This window comes from Drosophila santomea, chromosome 3L (genome assembly GCF_016746245.2).
Source record: "Drosophila santomea strain STO CAGO 1482 chromosome 3L, Prin_Dsan_1.1, whole genome shotgun sequence".
Lineage (NCBI taxonomy): Eukaryota > Metazoa > Arthropoda > Insecta > Diptera > Drosophilidae > Drosophila > Drosophila santomea.
This window is the reverse complement of record NC_053018.2, coordinates 4586543-4611860: the sequence shown is the minus strand read 5'-3', so window position 1 is coordinate 4611860 and position 25318 is coordinate 4586543. Positions and strand designations below refer to the sequence as shown.

The 25318-nt window shown below is 43.2% G+C and overlaps 2 protein-coding genes across 4 annotated transcripts; one reads left to right on the top strand and one right to left on the bottom strand.

Annotated features, from left to right (window-relative positions):
* Positions 1-4964: 4964 nt before the first annotated feature.
* LOC120450215 lies at positions 4965-5314 on the bottom strand. The gene is given in 2 exon segments (XM_039633089.1): positions 4965-5102; positions 5105-5314. Coding segments are annotated over 2 exon segments (348 nt in total).
* Positions 5315-14037: 8723 nt separating this feature from the next.
* LOC120449077 (zinc finger protein 37) lies at positions 14038-24949 on the top strand. Of its 3 annotated transcripts, none has more exons than XM_039631379.2 (3): positions 14038-14230; positions 16204-17365; positions 19195-24949. In XM_039631379.2, the coding sequence occupies exons 2-3, from the start codon at positions 16864-16866 to the stop codon at positions 20571-20573; spliced, it is 1881 nt and encodes a 626-aa protein (XP_039487313.1). In that variant the 5' UTR covers positions 14038-14230; positions 16204-16863; the 3' UTR covers positions 20574-24949. The 3 variants fall into 3 exon arrangements, with proteins under 3 accessions (XP_039487313.1, XP_039487315.1, XP_039487316.1); XM_039631381.2 differs by lacking the exon at positions 14038-14230 and adding an exon at positions 14793-14926; XM_039631382.2 differs by lacking the exons at positions 14038-14230; positions 16204-17365 and adding an exon at positions 18970-19120.
* The last annotated feature ends 369 nt before the right edge of the window (positions 24950-25318 follow it).

Here is a 25318-nt window from a genome sequence, read left to right as displayed (position 1 = left end):
GGCAAACTGAACCCCATACGGAGAGCAGAGCGCAGAGCGCAGACCGCTTTTCACTCGCCTTTCAACAATTTTCCGACAGCTGTCCACATTGGCATTATTTCATTTTCCATTTTCCACTGCATTGATGCAACAGCAGCAGCAGCTGATTCCTGATTCCTGACCCCGCTTTCTGTTGAGGTTCCTTCACGCTCAAGGTTCCAGGCTCTAGGTTCTGGTTTCTAGTGCTGCACCCAGATCTTGAATTTCATTTCGGGACTGGAACTCGTTTAGGGAAGGGGAATGGGTTTGGGATCAGGATTGGGATTGGGATAGGGATTGGGATAGGGATTGGGATCGGCTCAGGTTAGCGCCCTCTGGCATTTGTTTTGTTTGCCATCCATAAACTAATGGCTTTCAGGATGCAGCCGCTTTCGGAAATACTTTGAATATCTGAGGCTCAGGCTGCATTCTCCCCATGCAGCAGTTGATTCAATTAGAGCCCCGGAGAAGTCAAAACTGCTGAGGGTTAGGCATCAATCAGGCAACCGAGTTGATTCTTCAATTTGTGGGAATTACCGAGCCAACACTCATTCGCACAAAGGAAACTGCTTTCGGCAAATCTGTGCTGTGTAAACTGGTAATTCCAAGTGCAGGAGAAGCCAAGTGAAGCTGCACATTAGTTGGAGGAGATGGAAATTAAAGCTTATAGTGGTCTACACTTAGCTTGACTAGAGATGTTTCAGTTTTGACAACAAATAATCAAAAGTAAAGTCATTTTAATAGGTAGATTGTTTGCTTTAAAGAGGTAGTTGAGGCAGCAATATAAATAACTAAATTATTTCCTATTATTAAGCACTTTTTCTACATTCTGGTATACTGTCGTACAAGAATTTCCTTTAAGTTTAAACTGAGTTTCAAGATCCTTTAAATTGCTTTAAGCTGAGAGCATGTCATGCATTTCCTGCTACATTTTTGCAGAGTGCAGCTAAAACAAAGCGAACACGATGGCATAGAACAAGTTAAGTTGTTTGTCTGAGGAATCCTGTCTTCAGACAAACACTTGCAAGTGTATGTGTATGTATATGTATATGTGTATGTGCATGTGTATGGTGTAGTAGTGTGCCTGTGTGTTTGTGTGCATATTGAGTCACTAATCTTAATTACTTGTGCAGCATGCAACAAGAGCACTTAGCGCTGATATCCTGGCACAGGACTCGTGTTGCCCGAGACATATGCACATACGTGATTATAGTTTCCGATGGCCTTTAGTGCTGCCCCCTTAAGATATGTATGTGTACCTTGTATTCCACGTACTACCACCCCCCACCCCTCATTTTTTCCTCCTTCCCCTTTGCTCTTTCCTCTTTTCTCTTATTGAAATAAATTCTCAATGAACGCGCCCATTCGATGGGCCTTTCATTTTCATGCGTGCCATTTGCAGCAGCTGGCGTTTTGCTCCTTGCAGCTTGTTGCTGATGGGATGCTGCTGATGTTGTTGTTGTTGTTGTTGTTGTTGTTGCCCCTGCTGCTGCTGTTGCTGCTGCTGTTGTTGTTGTTGGTATTTGTGAAACGCTTGCAAATCTGTGGCAGATGCTGCGCCGCACATATATCCGCAGCATATACATTCCCGTATAGTATATCATATTTGGTTTGCGCATTAGCCCGGCCAGCAAGGCTAAGCGACACATGGAGCTCATCCACGTAGATGGATACACTCCGTGCCAAACAGACACAATTGGGGGCAGTCAAATAGAACTCTTATATCAAAAGGGGTAATAGCACTATTATCTATCCCTATCTTACCTTTAAAACTGACAAAAAACAATCAGACAGTAATATCTTTAAGCATAGAAAGTATTTCAGTGCCACCACAAAAATTCCCATATATAAAACGAATTTTGAAACATTTTTTATAGTTCTAAAAACATTTTGTTTCTTACTTATATCTGTGGTATTAATGTTTGATCATTCCATAAGTGCTGCTTACTTGGCCAAAGTATTTTGGCTCAGATGGAGTCATTATTTTTACGCAGACTGTGCGACGCTTGTTTGCGATGTATGTACTGTGTGCTTAGGGGGTGGAGAGAGTGGGTGATACGACAGCCCCATCCTTTATGTTATCCTGCATGTCCTTGTGCTTCAACTCGACAAATATTCAACACGTATTCATTTCCTGCGGACGCTCAGTTGCCAACTGGCAACATTCTGTGTCGCAGGAGTGGGTTGCGGAGCCGCAGGAGGTGGCGATGATGACGAAGAAGACGCGGCACAAGTGCAGCCAGGACATGGATACTTGCACTTGATGCCTTCGCTATAAAGCTTTGGCTTTGCCTTTAGCTTCAGCTTCTGCTTCTGCTTCTGCTTCAGCTGGAGCTCCAGTTGTAGCTGTGGATGTCGATGTGGATGTGGATGTAGCTGTAGCTGCTGATGAAGTAGCGACAATGCGGCAATGCGTCGCAAACTCACGTTGAGTGCTACTTGGCAGCAAGACAACGACGCCCAGACTGCCACGACAAGGACGAAGGACGGAGGACGAAAGGAGTAGCGACGCAGGCGATGGAGATGCTGATGCAGATGGAGGTGCTAAAGGATGCTAGAGTGGGTCCTTGGGGAGAGCGGTGGCGATGCAGGATGTTGGATGTTGGATGTAGATGCCAGCGACGACAGCGTGACACGCAACAGGAGGGCGGAGATCCAAGGACAGCGGTATTTCCCTGGCCAGGATAAAGGAAGCTATCGCTGAATTGGCGACAGATACGCTAAGGAATCTTTCCGTCTTGGATGAAAAGCAGAGAATGCCAAATCCTGTCACTGAACGATGACTGATGGAAACCATGTGTTGCGATAACGATGAATAATAAAAACCGCAGATCAAACTGCACGTTTATGAGGTGGATATTTGACTGACTTTAGCTAGGAACAACTGCTAGTATCTAAAGCCTTCTTAGATAGTAGATAACAGACCTTAAAAGGTATAAGCCTTAAGGTATCTTATGATACCTACATATTGCCTAATATTCAAATGTCCTATATTTCCAAACCCTCATAAATCAACTATTTGCTTAAGGGTCAGCAAACTTAAATGGAATTTGAAAGAAAGAGATTGTAAATTGATGCGGTTCGAATCTATTGGCTGTTTTTATTCAAAGGTTTTCCTATTGTCTCACGGGGTTTTCTTTCTGCAGGGAAGCCGCTTCTGCCCAAGACGAATAGGGTTTTCTTTTCGGAGAAATCTTCATCTGCTCCTTAAGTTCCCTCCCCTTGCAGTGGATGCTGCCCGTGAAGTCTTGATAAATTTCCCTCACGAACCGACCTCATCGCCAGGCAGAGCGAATGTGTTGATCCTTTGACGATTGCACAACACTTCCTCCACATGCATTCAGTTCCCAGTTCCCAGTTCCCAGTTCCCATTTCCCAGTTCGCAGTTCCCATCCCAAAAGATAGCCCACCTCAAACCCAAACCCAAACCCAAACCCCCAACCATTTCCCAGCATTATTTCACCCCTCTGGAGGTATCTCGTCAAGTGACCCTCTCGATGGCTGTGGCTGCTACTCGGGTTCCCCCAAGTTCCTACCATCCCACCATCCCACCAGCTCTCCCAGGATATCTCCAGGACCTGTGCTTCTCCAGGAGGAAGCCGTGAACGCTTAACGCCCGCTCATTCCCAGCGAGAGAGTCACACGTAGCCACGAAATCATTTTTCACCACTTAGTCACGTCGCTTTGACAGCACATCCCTGGGAGGATGGGGCATGGGTCTGGGATCTACTAAGATGGGGTTGGGGTTGGGGTTGTTGGGGTTAGTCTGCGATATATGGTCTCGGTCGCAGCCTCAGCATCCGCTCTTATCTGCGGTTTAGTTGCTTATAATTGGCAGACATGTGAGTGGAAAGGATTGCAGGGGAGAGCTTTCCCAGTGTCCTTTTTCCCGCCCTCCTTTCCACCGCCTTCACTCGAGAACCGGATGCGAATGCCTGCCGACTGCTAATAGTTACACTCGCAGGATATCTATATGTCGGTAATTAGCCAACCGTAAGTCAGTACTACTACTACTTTCCCACGCAGCGAACATTGCGTGATGTTGTTATTAAGCAGCAGTAGTAGTGATGTAGTAGTAGTAGTAGTAGTCCTCCTACGTAACTTGCTAGGCAATTACATTTGTACTTCTGTCGATCGTTAGTTGGGAGGCGAAGTTTCCCGCCGCTTCTGCGTTTTTTGGGTGGTGGGTAGCTAACAGATGGCATCAATCAAGTGGAAACCACTAAGTATAATGCAGCAATGTTGCCCAAAAGTTGCCACTGCAGTTGGGAAATCTTGTTGCCCGGCCAGCACCCCTTGCACCACCGCCCTATATCCTGCACGGCGAAAAAGGAAGCCAGGGGACATAATGTAAGTTTCATATCAATTAAAATATATGTGAACATGACAGGTTTGTGAAATGAAATTGAGAGTAAGAGCAAACTGAATGCGGCTCTTTTTGGGAAACTATAGTGAAATAGGAAGGATAACGTTTTATGAGAGAAGTATTAAGTATCTGAATTTCATGGGAAGCTAATGGAAAGCTGATGAAAGGCTTTCTATAGTTCTCATGCTTATTTCACACTCACTTCTGAATAATATAGAGATCCCCCATTTAGCCGCAATTGTTTTTGATACCCCATGATTTGCGATTTTGTGATTTTCGCAGTGTAAACTGAACATCCCAACAAGTGCTGGTGGTACGTGTTGTCCTGCTATTTGGTTACCTTGTATGGTTGCACTTCCTTCGTTTTGCTTGTGGCACGAATCAAAGTATTGAATTTCTATATCCGTTTTTTTATTATTCTCCAGCTCCCTTTCGTTTCATTTTGTGTATTGTTCGGGTGAAAGGGGCGTGTTGCTTCGGTGTTGCTGCCGCTGTTGCTGTTGTCGCAGTTGGTGTTGCTGCCACTGCCACTGCTGCTGATGTTGCTGCCGCTTACATAAAGGACAACAGCTCAGCAGGACTAAATGAGTGCACAGGAAGTTTTTACACTGCTCACCTTGAGCGGGGGTTTTGGGTTTGCGTTTGCGATTGTGCTTGGTTTGGGTTGATGGGTTGAGAGGGTTCGATGGTTCGGTGGTTGTGGGAATGGAACTCGACTCGAGCTGCAGATGTAACTGGGTGCGGGGCAATTAGGTCCTGTCCCAATGGGTGACTACATGTTTCTGAGGCAGAGCGGAAACTGTCGCAGGTGATCGGCGTGTTGATAAGTTCGAAAACATCAGCAGCAGCAGCAAAAGCAGTGGCATTTACAGCGGCAACAATCACCATCAGCAGCAACTTGAACCCGAAATGTGTTTCGCATTTTGGCATTTCGCAATTGCCAAGGCAAAAGTTCTGAAATCGTTTTGTGGCCCCTGCGCAGAAATCCATTTTTCGCATTTGTATACCCTGACAGAGGTTAATTGCTTGAGTTCGTCAGTTTGAAGGTCTACACACACACACATTTTTTGTCTGCTCGATTTCATTGAAAAGTTTTTCGAATGCTGCGAGCTCTGGTTTTCATTATGTAGCCATCATTTGTCACACACTCTTTTGTTTTTTTGTTGCGATTGCGATCTAAAAGGGCATCCTGAAAATGGCATTGAAACAAAAAGTTGTCAGGGAGTTGCTGATAGCAAGTTCCTATTTAATAAAACTTTCGCCTTAATTTACTTAGTCCATAAACTTTATCGTAATTAAATCTTGATAATTACATTTGTAGCAAGACAGTCATTTACATGCATACTAAGATATTGTGATAACGTGCCTAAGATGAACATAACTTGTGGCTATCTATTTATGTGTGTGTCTCTAAACTTCATCCAGCAACTAAATCTGTATAATTACAAACCATTTGAACACATTGCAGAATATTTAGTTCTTGCTTATATTGATATTTAAATGATAATCGTAGCAATTGCCAGAACTGAACAATCTTCTGTATGAATACGACAATGAAAAACTAGTTTATTTTGTATTTTTCCAGCAACTTCCAACGTTTTAGCTGTCATAACAACAATGGGTAAACAAGGGTATTCAAACCTTTTGGAATCGAAAGTTTTCCTCTTTTTTTTTTCACAGTTTTTGGTGCAAGTTTGGGATCTGGTTTTCTGAATAGCTCCAGCTACTCGGAAACAAAGTGCTATAAAAGTCACGCCCGAGGCGAAATGAGTTTTCAGTTGCTGGAGTTTTGAGAGAGGGAAGGGTGGGGTGAAAAGCGGGCGGGAAAGCCGCTTTTCCAGCGCGTTTTTTACCGTGTTCAGCATCAGGTAAGCTAACCTTTTGTGCCGCCCATTAGAAACATGCACGCAGTCGGCTTACTTAAGCATACAAATTGTGTACGGAGGCAAATGCAAATGCGCCAGACTCCCGGCAATGTGGAAATGGGAAATGCGGAATTGTAGAATTGTGGAAATGCGGATACGTGCGGGGATTTGAGCCAGCTCTCTCTCTCCTTCTCTCTCTCTTTATTTGGGCTGGGAAAACTTTGCCATGCGTGCCGCCATTTGACTCGCAAGATTGACACGCTGCCAAGAAGAAGTGGGGGGGATTTTCCTTATTTTTTGGGGAAGTACAAAGTGGGAGGAAAAACTGTGCAGATGTGTCCAATTTAGTGGAACACTGGACCAACGCCCCCGGCCAGATGCTCTGGAGCTCCTTATGATTATTATTCCTATATATATACATATACCAGTGTACAACCCCCGAAAAAGGAAAAAGGAACGGCAAAAGGAAAAGCGTAAAAGAAAACCCAAACCAAACTAAACCAAAAGCCCCAAGGCAACTCGACAAGTGGCGGAAATTAATGCAGTAATTGTGGTAAGCGCTTGTCCTCCTTGCTGATTCATAATCGCATGTATTCAATTAAGGAGATTAATTATTTCACGCAGTATTCGAGGGATTTAAATCTGTCAGGCTTAAGTTAAAGGAAACTCTTTGCCTCCCCCCTTTTTTCCTTTTTCCCCTAAAGGGGTCAGCGTTTCCTCATTCCAAAATATCCAGCGGTCAGCGAAAGTACACGTGGCCACCATAAATATGCCGGCTATCGATTGTACCTGACCACGCCACAGAACTATCCATCTTCCATAAGATGTCAGCGGCAGGAGCTTATGCAAAGTTCTCCAACCATTCAGTTTTTTGGGGGAGAAAAATCTATGCCGCTGCCGAGAATTTCGACCATGACAATAATCATCTGAAGCGGTTTCCTCGTTTTGGGGGGAGTGTCAAAAGTAGTTACTCCCCCTTTTCCACAGCAGAGGGTGGTTTCGATTGGTTTGGGTATTGGCCAAATAAATTAGGCAGCAAAAAATTGACATTCCAAGGAGCCAGGACATCGCCACTGATTAGAACAATATGCGTGAGTATGTAAAAGGCAATCTGCAGATACATATACATACGTACATATGTATATATATATCAGCGTATCTGTAGAGTCGTATTTATATAACGCATTTGTAGCTGGCCAAAAAAAGATGTGTTCAAAATAAATATGCGTGCGTGTTGCTTCCCCACTCCAAGGTACAGTAGCCGAAATGAGTATAGATTTGTTTGTTTGTATGTCGTTAGCATTGTTTTTCCCTCAGTGCGTGCGTGCGTGTGCCTCCATCTGCATCTGTGTGTGTGTGTGTCCCTGTGTGTGTGTGTGTGTGTGTATTTTTGCCTTTCGTTGACACTTTCACAATTTATGGCAAATGCTGTCTTCCACCCGGTCCCCTGCCACAGGAAAGGCGCCAACTGAACGACTGAGGCAGCCCAACCAACCCCCTGAAAGTAACTTTCGCCACCCACCAAAAACAAAAAGAATTCCCAAAAAAAGAAGGCGATTCTGCAGTTTCGGGGTTACGAATGCGAGGTACCCAATCTAATAGAAGTATTTTATAGAACTCCATCGCACTTCTTGACCGTATAGTGAGCTATCACTAAGTTTTTCAGCTGTCGAAAAGTATTAGTTCATTCATAGTTTTCTTCTAACCAATACACCCCATACAGGGTATCTCCCATGGGCGTTTTGGAGGCGTGGCCGTTGGGGGTTGGGCCGGAAAAGCATTCTGTTTACCAGTTTCCGCAGTCCCCAGTTGTACGCCAGGACTCATTTGAAATAAATATTTTTGTGTTTTTACTTGAAGCGACAATAACGCAAAACATGAAACATACACTAACAGCAGCAGAGACAAATGTGCCACTGTGCTCTGCGTGTGTGTGTATGCGTGTGTGTGTGTGACAGAGTCCTGGAAAGAGTGTGTGTGGGTGTGTGTGTGGCTGTAGGCAAAACCAAGCGCGGCGATGCGGCGTCAAAGTCGAATTACTCATACGCCACGTTGGCCAATGTCGCTGCCACTTTGGCTTTGCCATTGTTGTTCTTGTTCGCTGCCTTTGCCGCCTTTGCCTTTGCTGTCTGACACACAATCCGTGCCTTCAGTATGCGCGTTGACGTTAAAAGCTACAGAGCAATTAATCATTAGCTTTTACAGGATTTATTGCAAATACTTTTATCGGATATATTAAATGAACTCCACTCCACAAGCGCTTCACACAGCGGCTCTACGGCCTAAGGCCGCCCGTGGAATTATGGCAGCATTAATCCAGTGGGGACTATCTGCCTATCTGCCGACAACATCTTACTACTCTTCGGTTCGGTTGGGTTTGGTTTCTGTTCAGTTCTGTTCTGTTTTTTGGGGGCAGGCCTTTCGGCTTTAAGATTTGCGTCATCGCCAAGTGTCAGTCATGTGGGTCACGGGGCGAAAAATAAGAAAATGTAGGAAAAAGTGGAAAGTGTGGGGGAGTGGAAAACTTTTTTAGACATATGCACACACGCGATGGCTTAGCAACAGTTTACATCGCATTGTACTACGTTGTTTACTTTCGGTGACAAAATGAGTTACAGGTTTCATTCATTGCCCTAATGCAGCTTGATAAATTTGAGCGCATTAATTACGCTCACTTGGTCTTGTTGCTGGCAAACTCGCATGCCAAATATATCCTTCGTCCTTCGTCTTTCGTCCTTCGCCTTTGTCTCCATCGTCTTGCTCCTTTGCGTAGCCGGCGATTAGGAGAGTGCCTCTGTTGTTCAGTTTCATGTGCCATTAACCGGCTCAAGCCGCCGCGATTGATCTTGGCCGTAAGTTGGGTTTATTGCCTCCTCATCGCCAAAGAAGCTGTTTCCATGCGTGCACTGAAAACAATTTGAAAGCTGTATTACACTACACTTTGTACAAAAGTATACAAATTACTTACAAAATACTTGCTTACTAAAAATTTCTTATACAAATACGAACTTTTAAGCACCAACCAAAATGATTCAACATTCAAACATCGAATCACCCATTTTAAAGAAAGTGTGCAACAAATTTAAGTGAATAAACAAAGTCCTTTAGCATAACCAATTGCCTTAATATATATTTAAACAAGTTTTGAGCGAACAGCCAAAGTTTTATGACACCATCTACAGAAATGTTTTGTGATATTCTCAGATTTTTGCACGCTTTGAATTTGATTCGCGTTAGTTTTATGGTAAATCACTAAATTTAAGTGCGATTTTGAGCAATTCTTTTTTTTTCAGAGTGCCAAGACGCAGTTGCTTCTTTCGCATTCTGCACATGCAAATTTATAACAATTTTACGTTCTCACATGCTCAAAGTCGTAAATCGTATTCGGCAAGGTGCGAACTGCTCCACTCCATGCCATTCCACGCCAAAACCAAGTGGCTGTGCATAAAAAATCGTTTATGGCTTTGCAGCGCTCAAATAGAACAAAGCATAAATCCTAATTTACTTATGTGAAGCTGCAGCAGTTGCCACTTGCTGTGTGTTGGTGTGTGTGCACGTGTGTGTTGGTGTGTGTCACCCAACGGTAAACATATATCAACAACATCTTAAACTCATGACGCCAAATAAATACAAATGTTGTAAAATGCAGGGGATGCCCCGGCACGGGGATAACATAGAACCCAGGCCAGACTCGTAAATCGCTCGGAAAAAGAGGAAAAACCCATACCCATTGCCTGGGAAAATTGTCGAGCAGGAAAAGCAGCGTGTGAACTTAGTGGCATCGCGATTGAATGGGACTCTGAATAAATTTCACCTCAGCAAGTGGCTGTAAATTGTTTATATTTTACTCGAGTCCGCTGTATTAAAAGCGAGTTTGATGGAATATGGATTAGGAGTGTTGTGTGAACTGGGTTTTGACTGGGTTTTTGATTTTGTACGAGAGTGAAAGAGTGATAGAGATTCCGATGCAGATATTCGAAATAACTTTACAAGAGTGTTTTACGATGTGTCGTATTGTTGGGTTTATTTTAGAAATGCCATTATATTACATGACTCATTTGGCAAAGGAACAAGCTGGAGTTATTGGAGTAATTTCTTATATTTTCATTGATTTAAATGCATGTTCAGATCTCAAATTTCACTGAAACAGTTTTAGTTTGTGAAAGGAATTTATTAATTTGAAGCCAATTAACCTTCTTGTTTGTGGCCAAGCATTGCAGCCTTGAAAGCGAAATATTTAAGAATTTGCAGTGCGAGAAAACCAACGTTTAGCCTGAATGAATCCTTAATGGATTTGAAGTTGCCCCGAAGACATTTACAAAGTGCAGTTGCGGCTGAAATGAATGCATTTCACAAATATTTCAAAGAGTTCTCGGCCAATAAATCTAACCGAAAGTGAGCTTACCTCTTGATCAAACTAATCAAGTTGAGTAGCCGCCATTGAAGTGGTTTTGTTTACTTCAAGTTCTCGCCCAGAAATTGATATAATTGATGGCCAGCCATAACAGGCCACATTAGAAATGCCGGTCAATGTTGGAGATTTTGCTTCTTCAACATCCGTAACTCCTGTCTGTGTGTGTGTGTCTGCGTGTGTGTGTGTGTGTGTGTGATTCTGAGTCCTTGTTTGCGTCTGTGTTTGTCGTCCATCTGGCAGAAGGAGCTTTCCAGCTTGACTTGTCCAATCCGAATCCGAATCCTAACAGGAGGAGCACAAAAAAAAAATACTAAAGCGTCAGCGGCATGTTAAGTAAACTTTATGACCGGAGCATTCCGCAAAAAGCGCTGGGATGAGCTCAACGGATGGATAAGTCCGGCGGATTGGGAGGAGTGGAAATTGCTGGCCGGGCCGCAAATAAAACCAGGACCAGAAGCAGAACCAGAACCAGAACAAGGATTCCCAGGCAGCGCGAGTGAGGCATCAAAAAGTAAGAGCAAATGCAAAAGCAACAACTATAAAAACCTGCAGCGATAGTAAAATGCAAATTGGTTGGGGTGGCTGGGCAGCAGCAAGCACTTCCAGGACTTCAGGACGCCACAACGCCCGGACACCAGGACGCCAGGACTTCTGGACTCCCTTGGTCCGTCACAGAAAACGGGGAGGCACAAAAAAAAAAAACAAAAAAAAAGGGACGTAGAAAAATACTAGTAAGCTCTGGCATTCGCACTCGTAAAATAAAAGTAAAGTGCAACAGCAATTTGTTTGCACAATTGCTGAATGCGGCCATTGCTGTTGCTGCTGTTTGTGTTGCTGCTGTTGCTGCTGTTGCTTTTGTTGCTGTTGCTGTTGCTGTTGGCACTCGTCGCATTGTTTGCTTTGTAGCCGGTTGTTGTACATTTTTATGACAGCTCAAATTGGCCCCCATCGCCGCCCGCGAGCAACACTGTCAGCATATGGCAATAAATGGGCAACAGGAGTTGCTCGTCGCTCCCCACAAATGCCCAGACTATAGTCTGCTTTATACTATACTATACTATATACTATATATATATGCATATAGTCGCTAGCAGCTTTTTGCCCACTTCGCGTCTGATTTGCGATGTCAGAGGAGCCAGTTGATTTGATGCCTTGTTGCAGAGCCCTTTTATTTTTGATGACGACGCCCACCATCCTTTTGCTCCATTTCATTTTCTATTTTGGCACTTTGAAATTAAAATATAAAACCCGCGCCGCTTTGACAACTTTTTAAGCTCCATTAGCGTTGACGGCAAGAAAGCCTATCAAGCGGCAACAAAAGGCGACCGTGGTAAAAGGGTCAATGTAACCGCGAAGGCAGCCGACGACGCGGCAGGACATTGGGACACCAGGACATCCCATCGCCGGGACATCGCCAGGACATCGGCAGGACATCGCAGCCAACCCCTTTGGCCGGGTAACCTTGCGGTTGTTTCCTTTCCCATTTCCCATTCCCGGCTCCTTTCCCTGCAGCACTGGCAGGACGCAAAACCAAGCCGCAATTGCGAAACCAATTCAAGCACTACAAACAATTTGTTTACTTATTGCTATTTTTACATATAGTATATATTATGCAGGATTTAGTAGAAAATATTTTGTAAAAATGGTTAAAAAAGCCCTGTTAAGTTTTTGGCATAAACTATCATAAACTTTCATTCATATAGATGGCCACTTAAGAAACTGGAAAAGGAGTCCAAAATCATAATTTTCACACATTTACCCCAATAAGACAGGAGTAGTACTTCCAATATATTGCCAATAACTGCCACTGTTTTCGCCCAGTGCATCCTGTTCCGGTCTGCTCTGGTTTGGTCTGTTGGCTGGTCTGGTTGGTTGGTGTTGCACTTCCGTGGCTCGAACAACAGCGGGAGCCGAAAAAAAAAACATTTAACTGTTTCGCTGTTTGGCATTCATTGCGAATTTAAAGGGCGGCTTAGTGACAGGAATAATAAGGAAGCCCGCAGCGGAAGCGCTGATGTCAACGCAGCAACAGCAACAGCAGCAGCAGCACCACCACCAATGGCACAAAAACAAAAAAAAAATGATACGAAAACCGCAAAGGACTCTATTGGATTCGGGGGTGGAGGGGGGAGGGCTAGTGGTTGCGACCAGGGGGGCAATAATGGGCCACGGCCCATGGAGTCCTTGCGGCCGTTGTGTGTGTCCTTTGGCCCCCTTTTCGATTCGGTCTCGCATCTCGGCCTGTGCAAACACAGCCAAACCAAATGAAAGCAAACCAAACCAAACGAAACGAAACGAAACGTAACGAAATAAACCCAAAACCTCAAAACGTTAAAAAGGACAACGGACAAAGCAAGGAGCAAGTTTCAGTTGTCAACTATGCTAAATATTTGGTCTAGCTAACCAAAACGAAGAAGCAAAAAAAGAAGGAAAAAAAACAGAATGGCCAACCGAAGAATGAAAACAATACCAAATTAAACGCTTACAGCTGGAGCAGCTCATAATTTATTTCTAAGCCTTGGAACCCCTTGAAAATTCGAACTTTTTCCCTCTACATCTTTGCTTTTTTGGCAGCCAAGTGGCAGACATCAAAACACACCCCCGGCTTTTCGGGTTCATTTTTTTTTTTTTTTTTTTTTTTTTTTGAATGGTACTGGTAGCGATACTTCTTCCCGGTTTTTGCGGCCCCCCGTGGCCAGCAGAACCACCCCCTCCTCCGTTCCAAAAGCGGTGCTGTTGCATAATTTTCGGCAATCCACAAGTGTGTGTGGCACGAGTTCCTGCCAGGATATGTCCTTTGTCGTGGTATTGGTGACTCGCTGTTTGAGTTACGCGAGAATCACATGAAACGTGGAGAGTGTGCGCAGACTCAGAAGCGACGCTCTCTTGGGGTTGTTGCATGTTTTTGGGTGTTTTTCGGGCGGCTAGGGGGTGGTGTTGCTGGCTACTTGTTGTGTCTTAATGTTATGTTTAGTATTTCTTACTAGCTAATAAATCGAATCATTAAGATCCTAAGAACTAAGCACTATCGTTGGGATTCTAAGCAGTTATGTGGCACCGAAACCCTTTAACCAATTGGCCAGGAACCAACCCTTGCCTGCCAAAAAAAAAAAACACCACCACCCCCTAGTGGTGTGCGTTGGTGTTGACCCGAAATCACGCACACTCGCTGTAAATCACACACACATATAGAAACATATACATATATACGCTATATGCTATGGCCAAGTGAGCGGCAGAGCCAGCGAAAAGCTGCGAATGCCAAGCGCACAGTAGAAGGGAGTGGTACGTCAAAAACTGACGCACAGCGGCAGGCCAAACAAGTCCATAGTTTAATAGCCAGCACACACCGCACCACAATAATAATATAAACTGTAAAATATATAAAAAAAATAAAATATAGTAACACTCAAGTCCAGGCCAAAACCAGAAACCCAAATATATTACGTGACCAAGTGCAGCTAAACAAAAAAAAAAACAACGGAAAAAAAAACAAAGAGGAAAATCTATAACTATCAAAGAGCAAATTGTGTGTATGAAGAAAAAACAAGCCACAAATCAGAGCGAGTACGAAAGTTTCCTACGATATAATATCATATAACCGCCATAGATTGTTTCAACTGCCCCAAAAATTGTAGTTATAAGCTCGGTTCTTTATTTATGCATGATTTGATTTGGTGTTGCATGTGACAAAGTGCTATATAGGATATATGTTTCTTGCATGTGTGTGTATAAGTCGCTGCAGCTGCAAAGTATGCAATAAAAATCTCGCATTGTTTATGTGCAGCAGGACATCCACAGAGCGAGAGCGAGAGAGAGAGAGAGCGGGACATAGAGAGGGGGAGAGCGAGCAAAGGAGAGAAACGGGCGAGCAATGGTCTGGAGAAAGGGGGTGGTACAGTGAGGTAGGCTAAGGCAACCAACAGTTGACTATTTGTTGCATGTACTCGCTACTTTGCCGTACCACCTACTAGTTACCAAGCTTCAGCGAGTGCGCCGAAATCTCCGCTTCTCTTTCTCGGTATAAAAAATACTCTCTCTCGCTCTCTCTCTGAGAGCTTCTACGTCGATTTCAATTCACAAAACATTCGACAAGTGCAGAGTGAACAAGTTGTTGTTGCTGAAGCAACGAACGGAAAACGAGGAAAATTTATAGGATTTCCACAGACCGCAAAAGCATTCAGACCATTACCTAAGAACTAATCAACATGTGATACAATTAGACAAACAAAAAAAGTGTATATATTGCAGGAGGATACATAGGTAATCCCCATTGAAATCGCAGTGCATTTCCTAAACAATGGCAGCGAGTATATGCGCCATTTTTAAACGTGGGATAGGGATAGATAGTTTCGGTGTGCGTGCGTGTGCGCCACCTTCCAATGGAAGCTTTTCCGCCCAGCCCTCCCCCTGCCCGCAGTACACCCATTTTCCCACCTCACCCGCTCTCTTTCCCTCTCTCTCTCTCTCGCTCTCTGTGCTCCACGCAGTGCGGAAAATGAACTGCCTGTCCGTGTATAAACCGTGCAATTTAGTGCAAAAAGTATAACAATTTATCAATTAAGTGTAATCAAGTGTTGCAAATTTCCCCCTTCCCCCACCACCACCTGGAAAACCCACCACCACCCATTCCCCTGACCCACTCCACCCCACCCCTGCGATGGGATGTCCTGTTCCCGTCTGACGCTGATTGCACGGCGGTTTCTGCATTTATAATGTAAATATTATGACTGGCAACCACTGCAGGAACTTGTTTACAATTTTTGCACTTTAATCGCCGTTTAAATTATGCAATTTCATAGCGCGTTCCTTTCTCCTCGCTTTTTTTTCGAGTGCAAGGTGTTTGGAAAGTGGCGGAGTGTGCAGTTAATGGTTGCCATAGAGTATTTACCTGCGATTTATGGTGTTTGCCAGGGCAAAGGGTGCATTATGGGCTATCAGCAATTGCTTAGGAAGTCCCAGCAGCGAGTTCCTGCTTTTTATGAGCTCAGGCCCCCAAGAAGTTCCAGTCAATTGAAAGCTTGATAAGCAGACCCTTCATATTTAGGGAAAATATTGCCAACTGCATATAAAATAGCTGACATCATAAATGGAGTTTGATAATAGTTCGTCGAAATATTTTAGCCATAACTTAAACCTACTTCCATTAACTTAAAGCATAGTGTATAGCAATTACTTACTAAAACCTACTTCCATTAACTTAGAGCATAGTGTACAGCAATTACTAACTAAAACCTACTTTCATTAATTTAAAGCATAGTGTATAGTAATTACTAACTAAACCTACTTCCATTACTTTAAAGCATAGTGTATATAGTTATGTTTAATACTGTTATGATTTGCAAAGTGCATTTAACAAAGCTTCCACAAGCGTACGCTGTACAGCCATGCTAAGCAGCTTATTACAAAGACGCACCTTTGTCTTGGTCCTGCGAGCAGGATACAGCTATAACTTGCATGTAAATGTGACAGGGTCTTTGTGCACTGTCTTGCCGGTAAATAAGTGCAGTTTAATTTACCCGCCTTTCCATTACTTGCAGAAAACAGAAGCAGGAGCAGCAGTAGCAGCAGTAACGGTAACGGCGGCAACATTGCAACATTGCAACAACCACCCAGCAGCAACCAGCAACTAGCAACGCAACAACGAAAGCCAGATACCTTGAAGATACCGGAGATATAGCCGGGGGTGCAAGTTAAATAAGCTGGCAGGCGGATGTGGTAGGATCGCAGGTGGGCAGGATCTTGCGGCTGGGGGAGGCAGAAGGATGCCAGCCAAAGGACGCAATATTGCAACATCCGCAAGTTCGGGAACACGGAATCAAAGCTGAAGGAGCAACCGCAGCAATACTCTCAAGGCGACGCATGTCAATGTCAAAGTTGAAACAGAAGTAGAAGTGGGTTCCATTAGAAGAGGGACAAGAACGGACAGGAGGGCGGGTCAATAGCTATAAAGGCAAAAGCATTTTAACTGCAGATGACAAAGAAGGTTGTGCTACATCTACATAGTAAATACAAAACAAATCTAAGCATAAGAATACCCCAAAAACCACACCCCAACCACAGAGAAACCTAGACCAAAATCAACAGGACGGCAGCAAACAAGTGGAGGGCAATACCCGGAATTTTGATTGCCAAAGCGCCAAGCTGGCAAACTGGGAAGGCAGACGGATACGGATACGGTGACCCGTTTAGCAGGCAAGATGTCCGTGGACTTTATACTGCCCAATCGCAATAAGATCCAAACGATTGCCTATGCGAGTGCCAGCAAGAAATATGTGCCCGGCGGATCCGCATCCACTCTGAGCTCCGGATCGGTGTCGGTATCGGGATCGGGTGGTGACCTGCAGAGCTGGCGACGCCCCAAGCCCAGGAACTCCGGAAAAGTGAAGCTCGAGGATAAACCCGCGGTGACGGCCAGTTCGGTGCTAAGGAATGCCAATGGAAATGGCCTGGGAAATGGCGGCAAGTCACCACTCAAATCGCTGACCAAACGGAACTCGCGTTCGATTCTCAAACGGGAGATCATCGATCTGGACGATGAGGATGGCGAGGAGCAGGAGGATCAGCTCTGCGAACATCTGGAATGGTCCGCCGCCCAATCTCTGGTCCAAATGAACTCCTCCAAGCAGGAGAAGCAGCGGCGAGCAGGAACCACAGGAACAGGATCTCCTGCCACTGTGACAGCGCCAATCTCCGCCTCAGGTAAGTTTCACTTTTCAAGTTTTTACCCTTTAATATTTTAATACAAAAGAATTTCGAAGCTCAGAAGAAAACAAGGTGGTGTGAAGTGGGTTTTTTTATTGAAAAGTTTTATGACTTTTTTCGGCGTTCTCCAATTATTAGTTCACATTTCCTGGATTTCCTTCACTTGAAGTGAACATTCTTCGATGGCAAAGGCGGTTTTATTCTCTGGGTATCTATTGTTCAATTTGTGAGACCTGCCACTCGGAATTCATACCCCCCGGTATCACCCGGTATCGCCCGGAATCAGCCAGCTGCACCCCCCTGAAAGTTGCGTCACAACAATGTGAACAGGTGGCTGCGACAATTTGTGTGCTCGTATTTATTTTTAGTAGCCAGGCAGTGTGAGTGTTCCCACTCCATCATCGAGAGCCAGCGGCACTTTCAACCATTTTATGGCCACCCACTTGGCCAGCGTCCTTCAACTGGTGGCGCGCTGGTGACTGGGCCTCTGCCTGGTGACCCCCCCATGGTGACTGCTGGTGACCCCATGCAGTCCCTGCTTTCCCCACTTTTTCCCCGCTTTCCACACTGTTCGAAACACTCCACTGTGGGCGCTCGTGTTTGACATTGTCGCCGTTAGCTAATCTTTTTAGCGTATGTTGGCATTTTCCATGTTTGCGCTTGCCTTCTTGTCGATGTCGTTGCTTGTTGCTCTTGAATGGAGCAAGAGGCAGGGGAAGGCGGTGGAAAAGCGGGGGGAAAAGCGATGGGGAAAAGCCAAAGCAGAAGCAAATGCAAACAAGCGGCATTGACTGCCACTGGCGATGGTGGGCGGGTGGTTGGTGTTGGGTGGCTTTGTTGGCTTGAGAGGTCGTCATATCGATTGAGGAACTCGGAACGTAACAGGTCAGCCGCAGTGGAGAAGTGCTATACTGCGTCAGCAACAGCTACAACTTCAACTTCAGTCCCATAAAATGCCAAAATGTGCATTTATGGTTACTGCTGTCCTTTATGATTCCTTTTGCTTTTTGGTAGTCCCTTCACCATATCTCTTGCATTTGGCACACGCAGCCCACAAACACATGAGTATGTGTATTTAGGGGAGCTAAAAAAAAAAGGCAAGAAAAAAAAGCTCCCTTTTAATAAAGACAGTTCAAAGGAGCTTGTAGTTTCGGGTTACACCTTCTGATGTCTACACGTACAGGTGGTACAGGTGGCAGCTCTGGGAAAAGGAAGACAGAGTATATGCCAAAAGCAAATAAAGGAGTTGCAAAGCACAGATTGTGAATGTTTTCTGATTTGCACTGGGTAAAACATTGTTAAAAAAAACTTTAGACATTGAAATTATAATTAATGTCGCTTTATTTATGTTGCTTCTATATTCGTACCCAAACCTGTTATAGAATACTTAAAAATTTTTCAAGAGTCCAAAATGTATTTGTACAACAAACTGTCTTTAAACGAAATCTGCACTTTGGGGGTTTTTTCTTCATTCTCTACTCAACTAGTTGATTGTATTTGACACATTTTCGCAAGCATAAGAATTTCGAAAAAAATCTTGAGCGGATTCCACTGTTCCGAAAAACGTCAAAGCTCCCAAGCGATTAGGCAGCCCTGGTCCAAGATGGCAACCCTGCCACCAGTCAGTCTGAAAAATCAACAAGTCGCTTGTCAATCATGGCATTCGATTAAGTTCCGAGGATGACAACTAGTGAAAAATGAACTTTAAAGTGTTCTCTGCCCAAAACGAGGATAGTATCCAGCCGCTGGACTGTTAGTTGCATTGAGTTAGCCCCTGAGTATCTTGCGGATACTAAAACTAAGTATTCATTTCCCCTCATAAACAGTATCGCTTCGCCGTCCAGTGGGCAGAGCTCCGGCCGAGGATGGCAAAGTGATTTTCTATGCGCCGCCCGCCAGCGCCAGTGGATCCCCCCGGCAGCCGGAGCCGGTGACCTTGAAGCGGGAGCGCGAGCGAGACAGGGAGCGCGAGAGGGAGAGGGAGCGCGAGCGCGAGCAGGAACGCATGCGGGAGCAACAAGTTGCAGCGGCCGCGGCGGCAGCATCGATTTATCGAGGTCGCAGCGTAGAGGAAACGGAAGCGGCACACGATCTGCTCTCGCTGTCACAGAGCCTGCCGCCCCTGATCCCGCCGTGCGTGGTCACCATCATGAAGCAGGAGCAGGAGCAACTGCGCTCCCCGGAAATCCAGGAGATAACGAACAGCGCTTCCAGCCGATCGCCGCAGTCGACCATTCGTTTTATTGGCAGCAGCTCCTACGACCTGATGGGTGGCTCCGCGGAGAGGGCCAACAACTGCTCGCCACTGACGCCGCCGAACTCGGATCACAGCTCCGACGTGGATATCGACATGTCTTCCTCCTCCGAATCAGGTCTGCAGCAGTGGGGCAAGTCCAATGCGCAGCAGAATCAGCAGCGTGCCTCGGCCCTCAAGATGTGCCTCAACATGCTGGATGGCAGGACCAAGGCGAGCAAGGCCGCTGCTGTGACCAAGCAGGACAGGCAGCAGGAACCCCAGCAGCCGCGTCCCAAGAGCGCCCAGAGCAATGCCTCGTCCGGCGGTGGTCCGCCATCGGAGCCGCCAGAGAATGCCACGGCCAGCATGGGACACAGCTCCACGGGCAATGGGGAGAACTACGCCAAGCGGAAGAGGGGCTGCTACAAGTGCTGCGAGTGTGGCAAACAGTATGCCACATCCTCGAATCTGTCGCGCCACAAGCAGACGCATCGCTCGCTGGACTCGCAGTCGGCCAAGAAGTGCAACACCTGCGGCAAGGCCTATGTTTCCATGCCCGCGTTGGCGATGCACTTGCTCACGCACAAGCTATCGCACAGCTGCGACATCTGCGGCAAGCTCTTCTCCAGACCCTGGCTGCTCCAGGGACACCTTCGATCCCACACCGGCGAGAAGCCCTACGCCTGTGTCCACTGCGGCAAAGCCTTCGCCGATCGCTCCAATCTGCGTGCCCACATGCAGACCCATTCCGGGGACAAGAACTTCAAGTGCCATCGCTGCAACAAGACCTTCGCCCTCAAATCGTACCTCAACAAGCATCTGGAATCGGCATGCCTCCGGGATGCCGGTGCCATCGATCAGGGCAAGGGCTTGGAGGAGGACGACGACGACTGCAGCAAGCAGGATGAGCTGGAGATGGGCGACGAGCTGGACAGCGATGAGAACAGCCAGGACATTGTGGTGGCCTAGGGTTGATCGACCTAGGGAATTTTCCTGCCCGCAACTAAAATACTTTATACCAGAACCCTATAAGCAATACTCGAGCACCCTTATCAAATTAATACTAAAAAGAATTAACAAAACCAAATGAGAATTAAAAACAAACAAAATCTAGTCTAGAAATCGGCTTACTAGCGGAGTAGTTCTTTAAATGGCATGATGATGATGATGATGATGATGGATCTCAACTCAATAGAATCTTCTTCAAGCAGTTATATACACGCACTTATATCTACTCACTTATAATCTGAACTATTCCAAAAATCTCTCCAAGTTGCAACTTTTACTGAACGAAAATGAAGATTGGCAGGCGTAAGAACAAAAAGAAAAACAAAAAACAAAAGACAAAAAAAAACAAAAGGTTTGAGAAGGAAATCCAAAACGTAACTTATAGTAAAAATCTGACACAACGAATATTATGGAACATAAGTAGAAATTCTATATATACACAGATCAAAATAAGCATTATATACAGATGGATGGTGGTAGGATGAAAGGAAACGATGGAAACGGCAAATTATATGTATACATATGAACTAAGTGAATAATACCTAGCGAGCAGAACCAATTTGCATGTTTTTTGGTAAATATCTACTTTTAGGCATCGTTTTAGGGCTCTAGAGTTTATATACACCCCCCCCTCTCACAGATACCAAATACCATACACCAAACACCAAACACCAGATAACACACACACTAATCCACTCACCACTAGATGTAGTCCTTAGAGTACTGAAGGATTCGATCGGAGCTCAGTTCAAGTCCTAGCAAACTAATCAATTAGTGAACTTATAGCACTACCACTACCACAAACCGCAATCGCAAACGCAACTCCCTATATCTCTCTTGCTCTTAGACTCTTTTAAAACGTACTCAATGATCAAGTTAGCAATCGGAAATCGGATATATCTATATCGGATATATATATATATATATAGATATATAGGATCAGAATCGAATGAGACGAACCATTTTAACCGCTGCGGCAACTTTACACTCTAACCAAGTTTAGGATGAGATTACTTCCATATTATGCTCTAACTCGATAAACGGAAAACTACTTCAATTACTTAGAAATGATTAAAATTAATGAGAAAACAATTTAGAAACATATCACAAGGACAATACTTAACATAAATAAATACATTCAAAGTATGGAAAGTATATTGTGGCGATGGAGTCGCGAACCCAATTAAGACATTCTCATACACATGCAACAAATTACTTATACTTACGAAATAGTTATTTTATTACTAGCATTAGAGTTCCCCAACCCCCTCCCTCGCTCCCTCCCTCGCCCTCGTGTACATATACAAGCGCCACATAAAATGCAAGTTTAAAAACAATTAAATTTTTTACAAGAACTACCCCCGTACCCGCGACCCCTCGAGCTTTGGCCCAGCCAAAGGTTTCTTATGGACAGGAACACATCCTCCCCGATCGCAAAAAAGGATATACATAGAGATATATATATCCCCATATACCCAATGTTCTGGGAGGTCGCAGATGGAGAAGATAGCAGAAAGGTTGATGAAACGATGATGATGATGATGATGATGATGATAGATGTAGGAGACGCACTTGTAAAACAAATGATAACTAAAAGCAATTCCAAAGTTAAGTGACATAGTTTTTAACAAACCAAAACCAAACAAAAAAAATACAAAAATTTGTAATTCTATAAAACAAAAACAAAACAAAAAAAATCGAAAAGTATTGATATATACACAAACATGTATTTATTTTACGCGTAGTTTTATTCCAAAAACCAAATGCAAAGGGCAAAGAAAATCCAAAAGAAAACATAAACCAAAAGAGTAAACTTGAAAACAATTTAATTAAATTGTCAATTACGATTATTTCATAATTTAAGAATTGATGAACGAGGCAGACGCGATAGAGGTTATTTTTTAAAGCATATATATACACATAAATATATTACAAATAAATAAATATATTTAAAAGAGGCAGTTTTATATCGAAATTAATAATAGTAAATGCAAAGTAACAACAAAATATTGAAAACCATTCGAACTTAATTATACAACGAGCAAGAAACCATTAATTATAAAGACCCCGCCCCCCCACACACACACACACACTCTCACACAACAAATACGCCCACATTTTATAGCAACAACGGATTATTACATCGTATCTACATACGTGCGCGCCATGTAGATAACCACGTAAAGTAACGCCGCATGTCGCAGTTCTAGGCAGCAATTCTAGAATCTAGAATTTAGAGTCTAGAGTCTAGAATACGAGTATTCGGGGCAGAATTAGAATTTAGACCAGAGAGTGCTATGTGCATTGTTTATAGGGCCATAGTTCGAAATCGTGTTTATGCATGGCTTTATTGATGATTATTGATAGCGTTTTAAATAGCATTAAATGCCTATATACACATAAGCAAACCAAACAAAAACCAAACAAACAAAAAACCAATGAAAAACCAAAAAAAAAAAAAAAACAAAACGTATATAAGAAATTCCATTGAACAGTAGTGGTAACAATTATGTGATTTGCAATTTTACATTCAAAATATATATGAAATAATTACGAATATAAATAGATTATATATTGAGGCGAGCGTTTAATTGATTTATTTATGAGTAAGATTTATTTATACACATTATACACCACAAAAAAAAATAAAAATGAAATGAAAACGAGAAACGAGAAACTCAAAACAAATTGACAAAGAGCTAAAAGTAAGATGAACTCGAATGGATTGAAGTGGGGCGAAGCTGAAAATATTTTTACACAGAAACCTTGTTTTATACACGCATCAAGTTGAGTCCCAAAACCGACATACCCCGATCACAACTGCAAAAATTAATTAGAGCCCCCAGAAACACTTACAAAACAGATGTGCAGCTGTGCTCCCGATTTCTCTTTACTTTATTCACTTACTTAATAATATGTAATATAATATGTAAACATGTTTAAGCATCTGACGTTTGTCTTTATAATTTCGGATCAGTATTTATCGGCATGTTAATATTACACAGTTGTAATAAGTTGATACTTTATTGTAGCTTATAATTTCTGTAATTGTTAAAAATGAAGTCGGGAACTTTAGCTGATCGTCATGCACACCTTCTCGATAGGAATGAATAATTTCAAGATTAAAGACACCAATTACATTTTGATTATTATACAATAAACAGAAGGGCAGAAATCGAACGGTGAGATATTTTATAATGATGAACGATGATGAATAACGTAAAGATATTAATTTATATATTCATATATTAGAGATGCAAAAAGACTTGAACAGTTATATACATTTAAAATTGCAATATATTGTATACTTCATTAAAAAAAAATATATACATACATACCGGCATATATGCAACCAACGTATATAAGTAAACATATTTAACTTATTTATATAAATGCTTACAGCGAACCATAAACATATACATCATAAGCCGAATCTCAACTCAACTTTTCCAATGCAAGACGAATAGGAATCCCTCAAGTAACTCAAGATCAATTCAAGTACATACAAGTATATACTCAATGACCACACGGCCGGCAAGATCGCCTGGCCGCACAGGAATATATAGCTATATAGCTAAAGATATATATATAGTAATACGTATGAATGCAATACAATGCCACGCCCACTCCCGCGATGGGCGGACAGCGATTTTAAGGCGCTGCCCGTCGGAGTTTTCACAGATCAGAGATCAGAACAGATTTTTCCTTTTGATACTTAGCATTCGTTCTTGTTCTACTTTTAGTTAGAGAATGTTCAACTAGTTTCAGCTTCCGTAGGAGTTAAATAATCGACTTAAAAGACACACCACCACACCTAGATGAACACCCCGCTATACTAATATCCCCGTGACCCTATGACCCCATGACCCTGTAATCCAACACACACTATTAGACACTAGCCGACATCTACAGACATACCCACATGCATAGCCATGCGATTTTACGGCAAATATGTAGAGCATATAACCTATTATATCCCAAAGAAAGCTAATCCATTCTTAAATTAAATACACGCGAGTAGCCGGAGAAAGCGAACCGATTCGATTCGATTTGAAATGAAACGAAAGCAGAAGAATCACAGCAGAAGAATCCATTATGGAAATGACAACAAACAGAGAATTAAACTTCCCCCCAAAGAGAAACAAACAAAAGAACACGAAAAAGCATCCACAACAAGATCCAAAAACGATATGACACGATGAGTGGAAGAATTATAAATCATAGTTATAAAAGCTACACCCACACACTAGTGCAGCCATGTAACTATTTTTAGAGCCTCGGAAATAAACATACATAAAATACATAAAAATATTAAATAAACGACAGAGAAAACCAAATACTTCTTTACCGAGTTTTAATCATCGGAAATGGGTGTGACGTAAGTAGATTCAATGACGCAACTCTTCTTTGCAGATAACTAAACAATATAACAAAATAATTCGACTTCCGGATAAGAAAATTATATAAAAAAAATTTTATAGGATTTTTAATTTTCTATAGATTTATTCATTTGTAAAATTATGGAAAATACAATTAGGTGTCATTAAGTATGAGGGGTTTAAAATTCAAATGTACACTCAACAGCACTTTATTTAAATGAATTCTTTAAGCACCTATTTTCATATATAAATTAATTTTTTAAGCACCTATTTTCATACATGAATTAATTTTTTAAGCACCTATTTTCATATATAAATTAATTCTTT

What these genes read in the sequence shown, in the direction of transcription:
- LOC120449077 (XM_039631379.2), top strand. Translation starts at nt 16,864, where the DNA reads ATGTCCGTGGACTTTATACTGCCCAATCGCAATAAGATCCAAACGATT. An exon ending in AGCGCCAATCTCCGCCTCAG is followed by an intron (nt 17,366 to 19,194) that starts GTAAGTTTCACT and finishes CCTCATAAACAG; the next exon opens with TATCGCTTCGCCGTCCAGTG.